The 18972-nt window shown below is 45.3% G+C and overlaps 1 protein-coding gene and 1 long non-coding RNA gene across 2 annotated transcripts; one reads left to right on the top strand and one right to left on the bottom strand.

Moving 5' to 3' along the window:
- Positions 1-7490: 7490 nt before the first annotated feature.
- LOC141165055 (uncharacterized) lies at positions 7491-8058 on the top strand. Its single transcript, XR_012251042.1, has 3 exons — positions 7491-7617; positions 7692-7798; positions 7918-8058. It is a non-coding gene; the product is annotated as an uncharacterized lncRNA (long non-coding RNA).
- Positions 8059-9604: 1546 nt separating this feature from the next.
- On the bottom strand, positions 9605-11899 carry LOC141165054 (uncharacterized). The gene is made up of 3 exons (XM_073650701.1): positions 11434-11899; positions 11189-11336; positions 9605-11108 (listed from the first exon to the last, which is right to left on the bottom strand). The coding sequence occupies exons 1-3, from the start codon at positions 11480-11482 to the stop codon at positions 10340-10342; spliced, it is 966 nt and encodes a 321-aa protein (XP_073506802.1). The 5' UTR covers positions 11483-11899; the 3' UTR covers positions 9605-10339.
- Positions 11900-18972: the final 7073 nt, after the last annotated feature.

Here is an 18972-nt window from a genome sequence, read left to right as displayed (position 1 = left end):
CCAATGCAAGTCAATGAGTGCAAGAGAAAAATTGCGTATGCCGTTATATAGTTTTTGTTTTTACGCAAACCTCTAAAAGGGAACTTGACATTTTATCAGCCAAGTACAGTAAATTTACAGCCCAAACCGTCAGAATAGAATAAATAGATACAAATGTCAGTGAAATATATAATTTAGTGTTTTGCTTGTTTAGTTTTCTGTGCTTGTATTTAGTAAATGGGGGGGGGGGGGGGGGGCATGGGGTGGAGTCCCCCCTATTTTTAATAACCAGCTAAGGGAAGCTGTGAGCTGGTCTTATTAGTCTGGGAAGAGGCCAGTATCCATGGAGCTTCCTAGCCTATTAATATCAGCTGTCTGCTTAGCCTTTACTGGTTATCAAGGGGGGGGGGCAGAAAAAAAAGACATGGGATTTCCCCCGTCCCCCTAATTTTCATAACCAGCAAAGGCTAAGCAGACAGCTGCAGGCTGATATTAATAGGCTGTAACAGTCAATGGATATTGGCCCCTTCCCAGTATGGGCGCAACGGGGGCCACCAGAGTTTGTGTAAGGCCGGAATAAAGGTGGAAAGAACAAGCTCGGAGAATCAATACAGTACACGCACACAAGTGGTCGTCAGCATAAGATTCCACTTTAAGTGCGGGAGGGGTTGATAAACCCCCTTGGTTTGAAAGGACTTTATTCCAACAAGCAAGAACTGGTTTGTGGGATTCAGAAATATTTTATGTCTGGTTCGATCCAGAATCTCAGGGACTTGGAATGTGTATGGGGAAGGTTTCTGTGTAAAAGTTTTGTGTGATAGATTTTAGAGCATAAAATGGGAGCTGAGAAGACCAAATGGATCCTGATTTCCCACTCCAGCCTAATAAGAGCAACCCTTAGCCTTCCCAGAAATGGCGCATCCATTAGATTCATGGGCGTGGAGAAGGGTGAATATGCATTCTCTAGTAGCGGGCACAGAGGATCACTAAGCCGCAGCGGTAGCTGCAGCGCTGCTGACACTGCGCACGCTATTAAAGAAATGAATATTCACTCCTCTCCACTCCCATGGGTGTGGAGAAGGGTGAATATAGCAGGGGGCACATGTGGTGGCTGCAGCTGCCGGCTACTGCGTGTGCCACGCTCCTACGCCGCCGCAACCCCCTCCACTCCCCTCCCACTATCCACCACCGGACTATGTATATACCCGAGTATAAGCCGAGGAGGGGGGGGGGGCTTTTACAGCCTTAAAAATGGGCTGAAAAAGTCAGCTTATACTCGAGTGTATACGGTACCAATACAAACAAAGGAAATAAAAATGAGTATAACAAAACATGTGTAATTGCAATCATTTTCTGGAAGAAATACTTCATTTGCTGAAACAATTTCAAGTGTGCCAATAAATTTGGTCATGACTGTATATATGCCGTATTTTTCGGACTATAAGACGCACCAGACCATAAGACACACCTAGGTTTTAGAGGAGGAAAATAGAAAAAAATTTAAGCAAAAAATGGGGGAGGGGGTCTGCTGCTGACACTGTTATAGGGGTAATGTCCCCCAATTCTGCTAATATCACCCATCCTGGTATATGTGGCCCCATCCTAGTATGCATGGCACCCCTCATTCACATCCTGGTATGCATGGCACCCCAATCCCCCATCCTGGTATGCATGGCACCCCTCATTCACATCCTAGTATGCACGGCACCCCAATCCCCCATCCTGGAATGCATGGCACCCCTCATTCACATCCTGGTATGCATGGCACCCTCTGATCCCCATCCTCGTATGCATGGTCCCCCTCATCCTGGTATGCATGCCACCCCTAAATCATTGTATACATGGCACCCCTCATCCCTCACCCTGGTATGCATGGCACCCCTCAATCCCGGTATGCATGGCATCCCTCATCCCTCTTCCTGGTATGCATGGCCCCCTCATCCCTCTTCCTGGTATGCTTGGCACCCCCCCCCACCCCAATCCTGTTATGCATGGTACCTCTATCCCCATTATTGCACACAAAAAAATAAACAATTATACTCCCCTTTCTTCCCTCTGATCCAGCGCTGCATCCTGCTCTGCTGCTGGCACCCATCTCACAGTGTGAGGAGCGCATGACGTCACTGCCATGCACCCTTACACTGTGAGATGATCTGCCGGAATAGTCACTGCTCTCCATACTGGGACTACGAGCGTGGGGAGTAGTGACTATTCACTCTCCTGCTGTGGCTCGGCAGTCACGTGTGCCCGCTATTAAAGAGCATGAATATTCACTACGCCCCAAGCTCATGCGAGTGCATTTTAGTGAATATTCATGGTCTTTAATAGCACGCACACGTGACCGGGCGTTGGGAGCAATGAATATTCATTTATTTTAGTAGCAGGCTCAGTGTAGGCTGCAGCAGGCTGTGCCCCGCTGCAGCAGACTGTGCCCCGCTCCTCCTCTTCTGCTGCCGCTCCCCCCCACACCCTCCATCATCCACAGTATGTATATATACAGTACAGACCAAAAGTTTGGACACACCTTCTCATTTAAAGATTTTTCTGTATTTTCATAAGTATGAAAATTGTACATTCACACTGAAGGCATCAAAACTATGAATTAACACATGTGGAATTATATACTTAACAAAAAAGTGTGAAACAACTGAAAATGTCATATATTCTAGGTTCTTCAAAGTAGCCACCTTTTGCTTTGATGACTGTGTAGCGCCCCAAGGGTTCGGTTGCTACAGGGGTATTGCACCTCAACCAGAGGTGTGATATTCCACTCCCAGGTAAGGATGGAGTATGGACCAGGGCTCAGTTAACTGCATACACACTCCCCTCATTTCCAGGGGACAGCTCTACGGTGCTCCCATTTATATATATATATATATATATATATATATATATGCAGGCACATCTGACCATGTCCCTGGCTGGAGTGGGGAGGGGGGAGAGAACCCAGTGATGTAGGAGCAGAAGGGGACGGTTTCTGGAGCATAGGAAGGAGCTCATTGGTTGCAGGTCACCTGAGCTCAGACACAGTGAAGCAGATAAGGTGGGGGCCATCTTAGGAGGGAGTTCAGTGTTCTGTGAGAGGAGAAGGCAGGGAGCAGAGCTGCTGCATGGGCTCTGCTCCCTGGGCAGGCCTAGCACAGAGGCCGGAGCCTGAGAGAAGAGGAGAAGGAGAAGGAAGGAAGAAAGGTGGAGAGAAAGAGGAGTAGAAAGACTCCAGAAACAAGAAGGCAGAAGGGACCCGAAGCACCCACGAGATTATCCCTCAGCCAAAGACCGGAGGTCGTGATCATCTATTGGTGCGACCCCCTGCTACACCCACTAGGAAGGCACCACATAGGGTCAGGGAAACCGTTTCACCAAGAGAAGGCCCGAGGCAGCTGGACAGAAGTGTGGTCACTGGTGGGGCACGAGAGGCCAGAGAAAGGACAGAAGGGGGTCCTGTGCCATACTGCTGAATTGCCAGGGGGTTGACCGAGCTCCTCACCTGGTGGACGCAGCACGGCTTGGGCAGTCATTCCCTGCAGAAGTGACTCGGATAACAACTGTGAGTAAAAGACCCTGGACTGCGACACGTTGTCTCTGTGTTTCTTACCGCACCAGCACTAACGGTACTGGGATGCCCTGCACCACAACCCCCACCATCTATGCTCACTGCCCTGAGGCTACACTCCTCCCGTGGGGAGTTATACTATTCCCTGCTGCACCCACAACACCAGCCTCAGTGGTCTGCTCTGCAGCGGCGGTTCACTCTGACCGCAATCCACGGGTGGCGTAGTCGGACATTGCAAACCATATAAATAGACTGCCACAATTTGGTCTGACCACCCTGAGCCACGGGATCGGGTTGCCACTACTAGCCCCATCAGCACCGTACACTAGAAGGCCTGGTTCCGAGTACCCCACGGTCCAGGGGGCGAGTCAACTGCTTTGCACACTCTTGGCATTCTCTTGATGAGCTTCAAGAGGTAGTCACCGGAAATGGTCTTCCAACAATCTTGAAGGAGTTCCCAGAGATGCATAGCACTTGTTGGCCCTTTCGCCTTCACTCTGCGGTCCAGCTCACCCCAAACCATCTCGATTGGGTTCAGGTCTGGTGACTGTGGAGGCCAGGTCATCTGGCGTAGCACCCCATCACTCTCCTTCTTGGTCAAATAGCCCTTATACAGCCTGGAGGTGTGTATGGGGTCATTGTCCTGTTGAAAAATAAATGAGGGTCCAACTAAACGCAAACCGGATGGAATAGCATGCCGCTGCAAGATGCTGTGGTAGCCATGCTGGTTCAGTATGCCTTCAATTTTGAATAAATCCTCAACAGTGTCACCAGCAAAGCACCCCCACACAATCACACCTCCTCCTCCATGCTTCACGGTGGGAACCAGGCATGTAGAGTCCATCCGTTCACCTTTTCTGTGTCCCACAAAGACATGGTGGTTGGAACCAAAGCACATATTTCCACTGGTCTAATGTCCATTCCTTGTGTTCTTTAGCCCAAACAAGTCTCTTCTGCTTGTTGCCTGTCCTTAGCAGTGGTTTCCTAGCAGCTATTTTACCATGAAGGCCTGCTGCATAAAGTCTCCTCTTAACAGTTGTTGAAGAGATGTGTCTGCTGTTAGAACTCTGTGTGGCATTGACCTGGTCTCTAATCTGAGCTGCTGTTAACCTGCGATTTCTGAGGCTGGTGACTCGGATACACTTATCCTCAGAAGCAGAGGTGACTCTTAGTGTTCCTTTCCTGGGGCGGTCCTCATGTGAGCCAGTTTCTTTGTAGCGCTTGATGGTTTTTGCAACTGCACTTGGGGACACTTTCAAAGTTTTCCCAATTTTTCGCACTGACTGACCTTCATTTCTTAAAGTAATGATGGCCACTCATTTTTCTTTTCTTAGCTGCTTTTTTCTTGCCATAATACAAATTCTAACAGTCTATTCAGTAGGACTATCAGCTGTGTATCCACCAGACTTCTGCACAACACAACTGATGGTCCCAACCACATTTATAAGGCAAGAAATCCCACTTATTAAACCTGACAGGGCACACCTATGAAGTGAAAACTATTTCCGGTGACTACCTCTTGAAGCTCATCAAGAGAATGCCAAGAGTGTGCAAAGCAGTCATCAAAGCAAAAGGTGGCTACTTTGAAGAACCTAGAATATAAGACATATTTTCAGTTGTTTAACACTTTCTTGTTAAGTATATAATTCCAAATGTGTTAATTCATAGTTTTGATGCCTTCAGTGTGAATGTGCAATTTTCATAGTCATGAAAATACAGAAAAATCTTTAAATGAGAAGGTGTGTCCAAACTTTTGGTCTGTACTGTATATATGTATCTACATATATATATATATATATATACATATATATATATATATATATATATATATATATCATAGAATCATAGAATGTAGAGTTGGAAGGGACCTCCTGGGTCATCTGGTCCAACCCCCTGCTCAAAGCAGGATTCACTAAATGTAAATATATATATACACTGCTCAAATAAATAAAGGGAACACTAAAACACCACATCCTAGATATCAATGAATGAAATGTTCCAGTTGTAAATCTTTATTCATTACATAGTGGAATGTGTTGAGAACAATAAAACATAACAATTATCAATTAAATCGAAATTAATGTCCCATGTAGGTCTGGATTTGGAATGATACTCAAAATCAAAGTGAAAAATCAAATTACAGGCTGATCCAGCTTCAGTGTAAATGCCTCAAGACAAGGAAATGATGCTCAGTAGTGTGTGACCTAAACGTGCCTGTATAACCTCCCTACAATGCCTGCGCATGCTTCTGGTGAGGCGGCGGATGTTCTCCTGAGGGATCTCCTCCCAGACCTGGACTAAAGCAGCAGTCAACTCCTGGACAACCTGTGGTGCAATATGGCGTTGGTGGATGGAACAAGACATGATGTCCCAGATGTACTCGATTGGATTCAGGTCTGGGGAACAAGCAGGCCAATCCAAAGCATCAATGCCTTCATCATGCAGGAACTGCTGACACACTTCAGCCACATGAGGTCTAGCATTATCATGCATCAGAAGGAACCCACGGCCCACTGCACCTGCATATTGTCTCAGAATGGGTCTGAGGATCACGGTACCTAATGGCAGTGAGGGTACCTCTGGATAGAACATGGAGGGCTGAGCGGCCCTCCAAAGAAAAGCCTTCCCACACTGTTACTGACCCACTGCCAAACCGGTCATGCTGCAGGTAGGAGAACTTTCTCCACAGCGTCTCCAGACTCTGTCACATGTGCTCAGTGTGAACCTGCTCTCATCCGTGAAAAGTACAGGGCGCGAATGTCGAATCTGACAATCTTGGTGTTCTCTGGCAAATGCCTATGGCCCTGCATGGTGTTGGGCTCTAAGCACAACACCCATTTGTAATGTTGGGCCTCATACCGCCTTCATGGAGTCTGTTTCTGACAGTTTGAGAACACACATGGATGTTAGTGGCCTGCTGGAGGTCATTTTGCAGGGCTCTGGCACTGCTCCTCCTGTTCCTCCTTGCACAAGGGAGGTAGCGGTCCTGCTGCTTGGTTGTTGCCCTCCTACAGTCACCTCCACGTCTCCTGGTGTACTAGCCTGTCCAAAGAAGAAGCAGCCGACAGCACTCAACAAAATGGACGCCTGTTGACGCCAAGGAACCAACTTGGAAAAATTGCAGCATATAAATGGAAAAACAGCATCCAATCCAGGGTGTTTAAGATAAATCTTGATAAAGACCGCCAAACGGTCGAAATGTTGTAATCTGGCGGAATAAACTACAATTTTGATATCTTGAACACCCTGGATTGGACGCTGTTTTTCCTTTTATATGCTGGTGTACTGGCTGGTGTACTGGTACAGTATCTGCTCCATGCTCTGGCACTGCTGACAGACACACCTACCCTTCTTGCCACAGCTCGCATTGATGCGCCATCCTGGAGGAGCTGCCATGCCTGAGCAATTTCTGTGTGTTGTAGACACCGCCTCATGCTACTGTACCTCTACGGGTGAGAACAATGACAAAATGCAAAACTGACCAACACAACAGCCAAAAAGGATGAGAACATAGAAATGGTCTGAGGTCACCACCTGCAGAACCAATCCTCCATGCAAACCAAATGGATTGAATGTGGAATTCAATACTACAGTGATAACTTAGAATTCAACCCAACAATTCAGTAGTGTCTGTTTCTTTTAGAGGTTTTTAAATGATGAAATCAGCTAACGTTTTTTTAAATTACATTTTGTTCCCTTTCTTGTAGATCAACACCTCCATGAATAAGGCTATGTGCCCACGTTGCATTTATGAAGCAGAAAATTTCTGCAACATTTCTGCATGTCCCTTGCCAGAAAATCGCGTGCGTTTTTTGGTCGCGTTTTTGACGCGTTTTTGTATGCGGATTTTACATGCGTTTTTGTAAGCTTATTTCATGCGTTTTTGAGCACAAATAAAGTTATTGAAAAAAAAAAAAAAAAGATGGAAATCCTGATGTCATTTCCTAGTTCAACCCCTCTTCACCATTTTGTTTTTTGCAAAAGACAGTATGCCACAGGAATTGCAGCCCCTGCGGGTCAGCAGATCATGCCTAAACCTTCTGCTAATGACTTGCTTAAATCTCCAGCACTACAACGTTGATCAGGTAATATAAACTAAGTTTTTTTGGGGTACATTATTTTTATGTAGTGTGTGTACTAACCTATTATTGTTCTATAGGAGCGTTTAAGGAGGAGAAGACGACCAAAAAAAATTTGGGTGCACCCTATCTTGCAGGAGCGGACGGACAAGGGCCACTTTAATGTTCTCTACCAGGATTTAAGGAGGTAAGATATATGTGAAGAAAGTATAATGTCATCCGTCTATGCTGTTTTTTTAAGGTTTTGTTTGTATACTATGTTCCAAAATTATCTTTTAATATTTTTTTTTTCTCTGTTTACTATAGTTTTCCTGAAAAATTTAAACAGTTCTGCCGTCTGAACATTATTGCATTTGATCGGCTGCTAAGCCTTATGTCTCCTGACCTGGACTTCCAAGACACTGTAATGCGAAGGGCTATCTCTGCTGAGGAAAGGCTGCTCATCACCTTGCGGTAAGTTGAATGTTGATTTATATGTACCTGGTTTTGTTCGCCACCCTGCGGTGATGGCTGGTGTACCTGGTTTTGTTACCCTGTGGTGATGGCTCCACTGTGTCTGTCTTTGTGTACATATTTTTGGCTTGACCATGAGATCACCATGCACAGAGATCAGATTGAAAAGGTCACTGATGTGTAAACTCTAGAGCAAACATCGTAGGCAAACACAGACACAAAGTCAAAACACATTATAAATTGATATGTGTGAACTCAAGAGAAAACAAAAGATGACCAAAAAAGATTGAAAATGTGGAGCCCCCCCCCCCCCCCAAAAAAAAAGAGCCCATTGTTGGAATAGTTTTTTGTAATAAAGACCTTAATTTTTTAAAAGATGAATTAATAATGGATAATTACTGTTGGCTTGTATTTCTTTTTATGGCTTTTCTAATTATCTATTTTTCCTTTTCAGATTTTTGGCCACAGGAGAGAGCTATACATCACTGCACCTCCAATTTAGGGTTGGTAAATCCACCATTTCCAGAATTGTGAGGTGCACATGTACCGTCATCTGGCAGAAGTTGCAGCCCATCGTGAGGCCTTCTCCAACCGAGGAGACTTGGCTGCAGGTCGCAGCAGGCTTTCAAACTGTGGCCAATTTCCCAAACTGCATTGGTGCTGTCGATGGCAAACATGTGAGAGTTCAGCAGCCACCACGATCAGGATCACGCTTCTTTAATTATAAGAAATTTTTTTCTGTGGTCCTGATGGCGGTTGCTGATGCACATTTCAAATTTGTTGCCATTGACGTTGGTGCTTATGGCAGTACTGGGGACTCTCGGGTGTTTAGATCATCACAGATTGGGCTGCAAATTCTTCAAGATGGCGTAACGCTCCCAGCCCCAAGACCTTTGCCGGGTTCCACACATCCAGTTCCTTTTGTGATGGTATCGGATGAGGCATTTCCCTTACAGACCAACCTGCTGCGCCCATACCCACGAAGGGCACTGAATGCCCGGCGGAGGATTTTCAATTATCGGCTGAGTCGTGCACGCAGATATGTGGAATGCACCTTCGGAATCATGTGTAGTCAGTGGAGGATCTTTCACACTGCCATCCAGTTGGATACGGAGACCGTTGACACTGTAATTAAGGCATGCTGTGTACTCCACAACTATGCTCGTGAGTACAGCACCGAGCAAGATGAGGAGTCACAGCTATCTGAATTAATTCCAGTTGTCAACTCCGGTCAGGGAAGGCCATCCAACTCTGGTGCCAGGGTGCGAGAAACCTTCGCTGACTACTTCATGAGTCCTGAAGGTGCCGTGCACTGGCAATACTCCTGTGCTGGTGTTGAGCAGCCTGACCAGCAGAGAAGATCTGATGAACAATAAAAGAAGAACTTCCTCCTTTTTTTTTAAAATAAAAATGTAAAAAAAAATGTTTTTAAAAAAAATAAATTTTGGTTAAACTTAAATTTGTCTAAAATATTTCTTGAATTGCAACCTTCTACATTTTTTTTTTCGACAATACGTCAACGCAAAAGTGAACAACCCACAAAGACCAGAGCCTGTAAATTGGCATTACTACCTAGAGCGCTATTCCCAAGTACTGTCTGCTAAAGTCAACCCTCACCATTGTTATTTGCTTGCGCTAAGAACAGAACTAGCAAATAACAGTGTTGAGAGTAGTACTCATCCAAAAAATAGTTGTGGTCCAAAATATCAAAGTATATTTCTAATTTAAAAACCACTGTATACAGCCGACCACATACGTAGATTAGTTTGAACAAATTTCAAAAATGTAGAGTTCCTCTGACCTGCGCTATGGTGAGCGCAGATCAGGGGAACACTTTTTCATTACAACCCAATCCAACCACATATACACTTGAAAAGAAAAATTAACAGATAGTTTAAATAATTTTTTTAATACGTAATATAGAATAACTGTAAAAAACTTTTTAAAAACACAAAACAACAAACTTCTAGAAAATTTAATCGGACAAACATTGCCCATAACTTGGGAAAAAATTACACACTGTGTACAGCACACCTGTCCTCTAATCAGTTTTGGGCCCTAAAATACGGGCAGCACCTGTAGGTTGTTTAATTATATCAAAAGAAAGACCTTTTCTTACAGTCCCCTACGCCTGATGCCTGGTATAGGTGACCATAAGAAAAGGTCTTTGTTAATTGTCTGATTCTCTAAAACATTGTGTATCTATCGACCTACAGGTGCTGTCTGTATTTGCTAGGGTCCAAAAATGCTGACAGGGAGGGGTAAAATTTTTTAACTACAAGTTTTGAAGGTCTTCTTCAAAGCTGTACCCAGGAAACATTTCTGGAGAAAAAGTAGAGTTGGGGGATGGTCCTCTGATAAATGATGATGCACCATGAGCCATTTGCCGACCATAACTTGGTTGCATATCTTCTGGACGGTATGCTGCAGCAACCTGCCCAAAACGCTGGGTTGCAGCTGCTGGTCGTGGTGGAGGCACACTGGGTTTGAAACAATTAAATATTCCGCATACTACGGCTGGGGGCGAGGGCATAACTGCTGCCTCTTCAATTGCCATGACCATAGCGCCTGCTGCAGTCATGTACATGTTCTGCCTATCTCGTGGCAGAGATCTGATGCGGGCAGCTTGGGCTGAGCAAAATTTATCGATGGCATCTTCCTGGGATGCCCTTTCCACAAGGCTGAGGGTTCGATTTGTGAGTGCTTCAAGCACAATAGTCCCACCCCCGTGGCTTTTGGCCTTTTTTTTGCCCGCCCTTCTCGATGCCACGAGATGAGCAGAACCAGACCCCCTCCCAGTGGGCCTCAACACATCACCAGCAGAGCTTCCAGCGTCACTTGGAGCAGGAGCAGGAGAATCAGTCACCAAACCCGTCCCGATGTCCGCTGGATTGGACAAAGAATGTGAGGGACAACCAGATGCTGAAGATGCCGAAGCAGATGGATCCGGTGAGGAAAGCTGGAAAAAGTCCTCGGATTCCTCCTCTGCTTGCTCTGTGTTTGTGTCCTCTTCTGCTGTTGGGGCCATGATGTTTCCTTCAGTTCTGTATATAATAAAAGGTAAATCCCAATGTAAATACAACATTTTTGGAAACATTTCAATTAATACGTTTTGGGAATTTACCTCCGCAAACTCCTACTGGTTAGTATGAAGGCCAGCTCGTCCGCAAAAGGAAATTTTCTTTTTTTGGGTGATGAGCCACTTTGCACCGACTGGTGATACTTCACCAGCCGGTCGGTGACCGATCTCCACCGATTTTTAATATCATACACTGCAATGACACAACCAAAACAATTTATGAACTGCTTTCACACCAAAAAGTGCAATTATAAATAGATATAAAAATAAGTGTAAAAATCAAAACTTACTAATTTCCTCTTGGGCATCACGTTCAGCATTCACCCACTGGGGATACATTTGGCTCAACACAGAGGCCCAGGCGTCTTTTTTCTTCTGCTTGTCTTTGTAGTCAGGACTAGCTCGGTCCCATATTTCGGGATATTTTTCAATCTACAGTGAATAATAACGTGTGTGAATATTATTTTAAAAACAAAATGGAGGAATAAAAGATTAACCCCAAAAAAAAAATTAAATAAACATATGGAGATATGTACGCACACACACCAACACTAACCCCTCACCTATATTGTACGGTTCTTTCACACGTCAATCTCCGGGACGAGTGTTGATGCCATTTTCCACACACAGCGGAGACCCACACACAGACCCATTGCAAAGCATGCTCGGTCACACTTATCTGTACTAACGTGGATATGTGGACGTGAGAAATCAACCTTACAGCGTATGCAGGAGCTTTCAGTGAATGAACCTACATACACTGTACAATAATCTTTCACTTTAATAAAATCTTTTAACCAAAAAAAATAAGTGGGCTCACGCATAGCTTTAATAAATAGCAAAGGGAAAGCAGACGGTTGTTGGCTGATGTTATAGTCTGTGAAGTAGCCAATAACCATGGACCCTTCCTTTGCTATTAATACCAGGCCGCAGCAGTTAGCTTAGCCTTTACTGGCTACTATATAGGAAGCCCCCCACCAAAAAAAAGTGACATGGGGTCCCCCTATAAATTGTAGCCAGCAAAGGCTAGCCACTTTGCCTTTTCTGGCTACTATTTATGAAGACCCCCCCAAAAAAAATTACATGGGGTCCCCCTATAAATTGTAGCCAGCAAAGGCTAGCCACTTTGCCTTTTCTGGCTACTATTTATGAAGACCCCCCCAAAAAAAATGACATGGGGTCCCCCTATAAATTGTAGCCAGCAAAGGCTAGCCGCTTTGCCTTTTCTGGCTACTATTTATGAAGACCCCCCCAAAAAAAATGACATGGGGTCCCCCTATAAATTGTAGCCAGCAAAGGCTAGCCGCTTTGCCTTTTCTGGCCACTATATAAGAAGACCCCACCAAAAAAAATTACATGGGGTCCCCCTATAAATTGTAGCCAGCAAAGGCTAGCCGCTTTGCCTTTTCTGGCCACTATATAAGAAGACCCCACCAAAAAAAATTACATGGGGTCCCCCTATAAATTGTAGCCAGCAAAGGCTAGCCACTTTGCCTTTTCTGGCTACTATTTATGAAGACCCCCCCAAAAAAAATGACATGGGGTCCCCCTATAAATTGTAGCCAGCAAAGGCTAGCCGCTTTGCCTTTTCTGGCTACTATTTATGAAGACCCCCCCAAAAAAAATGACATGGGGTCCCCCTATAAATTGTAGCCAGCAAAGGCTAGCCGCTTTGCCTTTTCTGGCCACTATATAAGAAGACCCCCCCAAAAAAAATTACATGGGGTCCCCCTATAAATTGTAGCCAGCAAAGGCTAGCCACTTTGCCTTTTCTGGCTACTATTTATGAAGACCCCCCCAAAAAAAATGACATGGGGTCCCCCTATAAATTGTAGCCAGCAAAGGCTAGCCACTTTGCCTTTTCTGGCTACTATTTATGAAGACCCCCCCCAAAAAAATGACATGGGTCCCCCTATAAATTGTAGCCAGCAAAGGCTAGGCGGACAGCTGCGACCTGATATTAATAGCCTTGAAAGGGGCCATGGTTATAGGCCCCCTCCCAGGCTATAATATCAGCCCTCAGCTGCCCCAGATTTGGCGCATCATATTTGTGCGCCAAATCTGGCACTTAGCCTCGCTCTTCCACGCTGCCCTGGTGCGGTGGCAGGGGGTAATAGTGGTGGGGTTCATGTCAGCGCCAGCTGACATGAAGCCCAGGTTAGTAATGATGGGCGTCAATAAGACACCCCCATTACTAACCTACAAAGTGTTAAAAAGAAAAAAGACAAACACCCAGAAAAAAATAATTTATTTGAAATAAAACACAATTTTATTTAATTCTAATTTTACTAAAAAAAAAAAAAATAGTTACCTGTCCACGTTCCTGCGCTGATCTCCCATGCACAGCTGTCACATCTGGAGATGTGACAGCTGTCATGGCTGCTGTAAGCTCACACTGCCGGGAACACGTCCGCTCCCAGCAGCATGAGCCCCTGACTGAGGTCACCGGAGTGCATTCAGTCAGCGCTGCTCCGGTGACCTCCTTTACAGCCCTGTTGTACCGTGGGAATTTCTCACGATACAGCGGGGCCGTAAAGCAGATCACCGGAGCAGCGCTGCCTGAACTCCGGCGAACCCGTTCATTCTAGCGGCGGCAGCGGTTCAGAGCGGTCACATTCTATGTGGCTGCTCTGAACTGGAGATCTTCGTGGGACACTCGTGGACTGCTACGGAGGGGTAAGGATAAGGTTGTGGTTTATTATTTTATATTTTATTACAGGAGATCGATGGCTTCGGGGAATTAGGTGTCTTGGTGAGTATAGGTGTATTTTTTTATTTTTTACTTTATTTTAGGGGCGATCGGCGGGGACAGGTAATGTATGAACTAATTTATTTAAGGTAACCACTGGCCACCAATGAAAAAAAAGGGGGCAGTAGATGACATATTATTGGGGCAAATAAAAAAAAAACTTTAATAATGATAGCACCCCCCCCCAAAAAAAAAAAAATAGGGGGGGGGGGGATAGGGTCAATAATATATGGAGGCACATATGGGGGCTATTAAATTTAATTTTGGGGCACATTTTACAGCAGGATCAGTGTGATGGGAACTACTGCTCCCATCGAGCTGATCCTGCTGGCAGGAGTGGACGGGGGACAGACATAGGCCGATGGGAGTAGTAGTGTCACATCGGCCTATGTCTGCCTGCTGACACCCGCGCACACAGACCCCACACAGACCCCACACAGACACATACAGACACATACAGACCCCACACAGACACATACAGACCACATACACACCACACAGACACATACAGACACTTACCACACTGATCATGAATCCCACGTTGACATTCATCCGCTTGTACCATCCCACGTTAGCAGCCATGATCGTGAGAGACGGGAATATTATGGGATTCTCGTCTTCCTGGATTATGGGATGCTCATGGGATGGATGGATGGAACGCCCAATTGTGACGTCACTTCCTATTTGCTGCGGTTTTGAGGTACAAGACCGCAGCAAAGGCGCTTCACTTCCGCAATTATTTTTACATATTTGCGGATTTGAAGCGGCCCAATGCAAGTCAATGGCGGCGATTACGCCGCACTTCCGCAAAATTAAATGACATGCTGCGGATTTTTCCGCGGAGCATAAACGCAGCGGAAAAAACCGCAGCGTGGGCATTGACAGTGCGGCTTCTCATTGAGGACCATGGGGGGCGGATTACCAAGCATTTTTGGAGCGTTTATGCTGCGGAAATTCCGCAGCATATACGCTTGAAAAATGCTACGTGGGCACACAGCCTAAAGATGGTGAAATGGACATGATTAATGATATTCTTTATGAAGGTGTAATGTGAAAATGATTTCATTCATGGATATGTTAATATATTTAATGGAGGTCCCAGAATGATTATCCTTGCTACGTTAAGGGAGGTGGAATTACATATAGTGAGCCAATATATACATTTTTTTAGGCTAAGGAAAGAGGATGGGGCTTTCACAAAGCTCTGACTCTGACCTGGTGCCTGGCTTCCTAGGACGTACCCGGAAATGGGGAAATTCCTGGATATAAAATGTGGGCCTTAATATAGATCCCTTAAAAAAGTAGCAGTATAGAATTAATAAGACCAGCCATGTGCTCTATAAATATATAAAAGGCATTGGTAATGCTAAAAAGCAGTAAACTGAAGTGCTGGCACTCTGGGACACATTTTCCATATTTCAAGATGGCGACCATGATTTCAGAATGCGTGGGTGTGACGCCGTCGGAGGATGATTTTCTATTGGTTTCTGTATGGATGACAGAGCGGACTTGCGCAGTTGGTATCACAGAACTCCAAGGACAATGCGGTGCAGCATGCCTTATTCTTATGTTTATGAGTGTTGCTGGGTGAGTCACCCTAATATAATTATGGAATGCACCTGGTGTTGAACTAAACAATTATGAGCACAAAGCACTTTATATTATGAAATGTTTACATGTTTCTAAAGCGGTTTTGCACATGGATTTGCATAATGAAATGTTAATGTACAGTGCCTACAAGTAGTATTCAACCCCCTGCAGATTTAGCTGGTTGACACATGCGGAATTAACTTGGCATTGTGACATTTGTACTGTAGATCAGCCTGGAAGTGGGAAATGCACTGCAGCAAATTTTGTTTTTGTTTTTTTTTTTTGCTTTTTTTAAAACGTTAAAAGTTAATTCAGAGTGTCATTTATTATTCAACCCCTCAAACCACAAGAATTCTGTTTGGTCCCCCTAAAGTATTAAGAAGTAGTTCAGGCACCAAGAATAATGAGCTTCACATGTGTGGATTAAAGATCTCTTTTGCCAGCCTTTTCTGACTATTTAAGACCCTCCCCAAACTTGTGAACAGCACTCAGACATAGTCAACATGGGAAAGACAAAGGAGTATTCCAAGGCCATCAGAGACAAGATCGTGGAGGGTCACAAGGCTGGCAAGGGGTACAAAACCCTTTCCAAGGAGTTGGGCCTACCTGTCTCCACTGTTGGGAGCATCATCCGTAAGTGGAAGGCTTATGGAACTACTGTTAGCCTTCCACGGCCTGGACAGCCTTTGAAAGTGTCCTCCCGTGCCGAGGCCAGGCTTGTCCGAAGAGTCAAGGCTAACCCAAGGACAACAAGGAAGGAGCTCCGGGAAGATCTCATGGCAGTGGGGACATTGGTTTCAGTCAATACCATAAGTAACGTACTCCACCGCAATGGTCTCCGTTCCAGACGAGCCTGTATGGTACCTTTACTTTCAAAGCGTCATGTCAAGGCTCGTCTACAGTTTGCTCATGATCACTTGGAGGACTCTGAGACAGACTGGTTCAAGGTTCTATGGTCTGATGAGACCAAGATCGAGATCTTTGGTGCCAACCACACACGTGACGTTTGGAGACTGGATGGCACTGCATACGACCCCAAGAATACCATCCCTACAGTCAAGCATGGTGGTGGCAGCATCATGCTGTGGGGCTGTTTGTCAGCCAAGGGGCCTGGCCATCTGGTCCGCATCCATGGGAAGATGGATAGCACGGCCTACCTGGAGATTTTGGCCAAGAACCTCCGCTCCTCCATCAAGGATCTTAAGATGGGTCGTAATTTCATCTTCCAACAAGACAACGATCCAAAGCACACAGCCAAGAAAACCAAGGCCTGGTTCAAGAGGGAAAAAGTCAAGGTGTTGGAGTGGCCTAGTCAGTCTCCTGACCTTAACCCAATTGAAAACTTGTGGAAGGAGCTCAAGAATAAAGTCCACATGAGACACCCAAAGAACCTAGATAACTTGGAGAAGATCTGCATGGAGGAGTGGGCCAAGATAACTCCACAGACCTGTGCCGGCCTGATCAGGTCTTATAAAAGACGATTATTAGCTGTAATTGCAAACAAGGGTTATTCCACAAAATATTAAACATAGGGGTTGTATAATAATTGACCCACACTTTTATGTTTAAAATTTAATAAAATTCAACTGAGCAACATAACTTTTTGGTTTGTAAGATTTATGCTTCTGTTCATAAAACCTACTGTCGTTTGCAGTTTGAAGGCTCTAACTTATTTGCATCTTATCAAACCAGCTAAATCTGCAGGGGGTTGAATACTACTTGTAGGCACTGTATGTTAAAAATCACTTGTAAATATCATGGTTGTAATGATCTGTAAAAATGTAATTATACTTAATGAAATGGGATTATGTTGATTGTAACTCAAGGTATATGTGGCACCCCTGCGGGTTCAGTCAGTCGCCGCAGAGGTATTGCATCTCACCCAGAAGTATGGTATCTCACTCTCAGGTAAGGATAGAGTGCTGCCCGGAACCTCAACACCTGCATCCAACACTACACTACTCCAGACCAGCAGGAGGGGCAAGATGCATTGCTGCGCTGCTGAGCCCTGTCCCTGGCTGAAGTGGGGGGAACCAAGAGAGGGGGAACCATGTAGAGGGTGTGGGTAGAGGAAGAAGATCAGGGGAGCACTGAAAGGATGATATAAAAAGAGAAGCCATCTTGTGAGTCCAGTCCTGTCTGAGGGGAACAGTCAGTCAGTCAGAACAGTCTGAGTGTTCAGGAGGAGGGCATAGTGAGAGAGGCCCAGGACAGACTGAAGAGAGGAGAGGAGCAGGACGGAAGGCTCCAGTAAGACAGAAAGGATCCTTGGGGCACGGGCAGTGCGGATGCCACCCGTGCGCCCGAGTCTGCAGAAACGTGGAAGGATCAGGCAGCAGAGAGGGGACCAGCCCCTAAACTATCAGAGTTATTCAAGTCTCAACTAGATAACGAGAGGGTGCAGCATTTCAGGTGCTGCAGCCAAAAGCCACATCTAACTCGCCAAAAAGGTGGCCATAGAGGACCCAGGGGACAGAGAAGCCGTTGCCCGACAAGGTCCGTGGTCACTGGCTTGGGACACTGGGTGTGAGGTGCAGGGAGACGGCCAGACGGAACACACAGAAGGGGGTCCCGTTATGTACTCCGGAGGTACCTGGGAGTTTGCTGAACCCCTCCCTGAGTAAACACAGGACGGAGTGGGAAGTTACCCTGGCCCTGGTAACTTGGAGTCTAAAAATCGTGAGTAAAACCCTGAAGACTGCACCCCACTGTCTCTGCGAATTATTACTGCAGCATCATCCCCTGCACAACCTTACACACCTACTTCATCTATAACATCACTGCAAAGCCCTGGAGCTAAGCTCTACCTGTAGAGCGCTAAACCAACCCTGCTGCACTAACATCAGCTCCCGAGGACCTGCTCCACAGTGGCTGCTCCCTTTTGCCGCATACCACAGGTGGAGTCACGAACATTATATAAAAACTATAAAATCCCTTTTTATTGAACGTCCTGGGTCACGGACCGGGTCACTGCCACTGTGACATCCCCTGCACCGACAGGCCCGGCACCGAGTACCCCACGGCCCAGGGGGGCGCGTCATATATACTGTGTTCCAAATTATTATGCAAATAATATTTTCTCAGATTTTCCCAAATTACCTATATGAATTGCAGTCATTGTAATTTTCCAGTCAAATAACTATTAGAGTACAATTGAAAGGTTTTTGTACAAACTGCCTATGATAACAGTATATTTTTTAAAAAATAAAAAAGTCAAACTGCACTCAAAATGCATATTCCAAATTATTATGCACAGCAGAGTTTTCAACCTTTTCATTTTAATAAAGAACAAAAAAATGGTTATTTTTGAAATTATAAGCATTAGCAGGTTATTACAAACTGAAATCAAACGGTTTTCAGCTCAAAACTTTATTCTAGGTGATGTTACATTTGCACATAGGACCCCTTGTTCGAAAGGAGCTTCTGAACTCTCTCGTCCATTGAATTTGTCAGGTTTTGGATGGTTTCTGCTTCCAGTTGTTTTGCATGA

The sequence above is a fragment of the Phyllobates terribilis genome, unplaced genomic scaffold (genome assembly GCF_046119375.1).
Source record: "Phyllobates terribilis strain yellow unplaced genomic scaffold, ASM4611937v1 Scaffold_11__3_contigs__length_659146591, whole genome shotgun sequence".
In the NCBI taxonomy this organism is placed as follows: Eukaryota; Metazoa; Chordata; class Amphibia; order Anura; family Dendrobatidae; genus Phyllobates; species Phyllobates terribilis.
The sequence above is the reverse complement of the archived record's forward strand: the minus strand, read 5'-3'. Positions and strand labels throughout refer to the sequence as shown.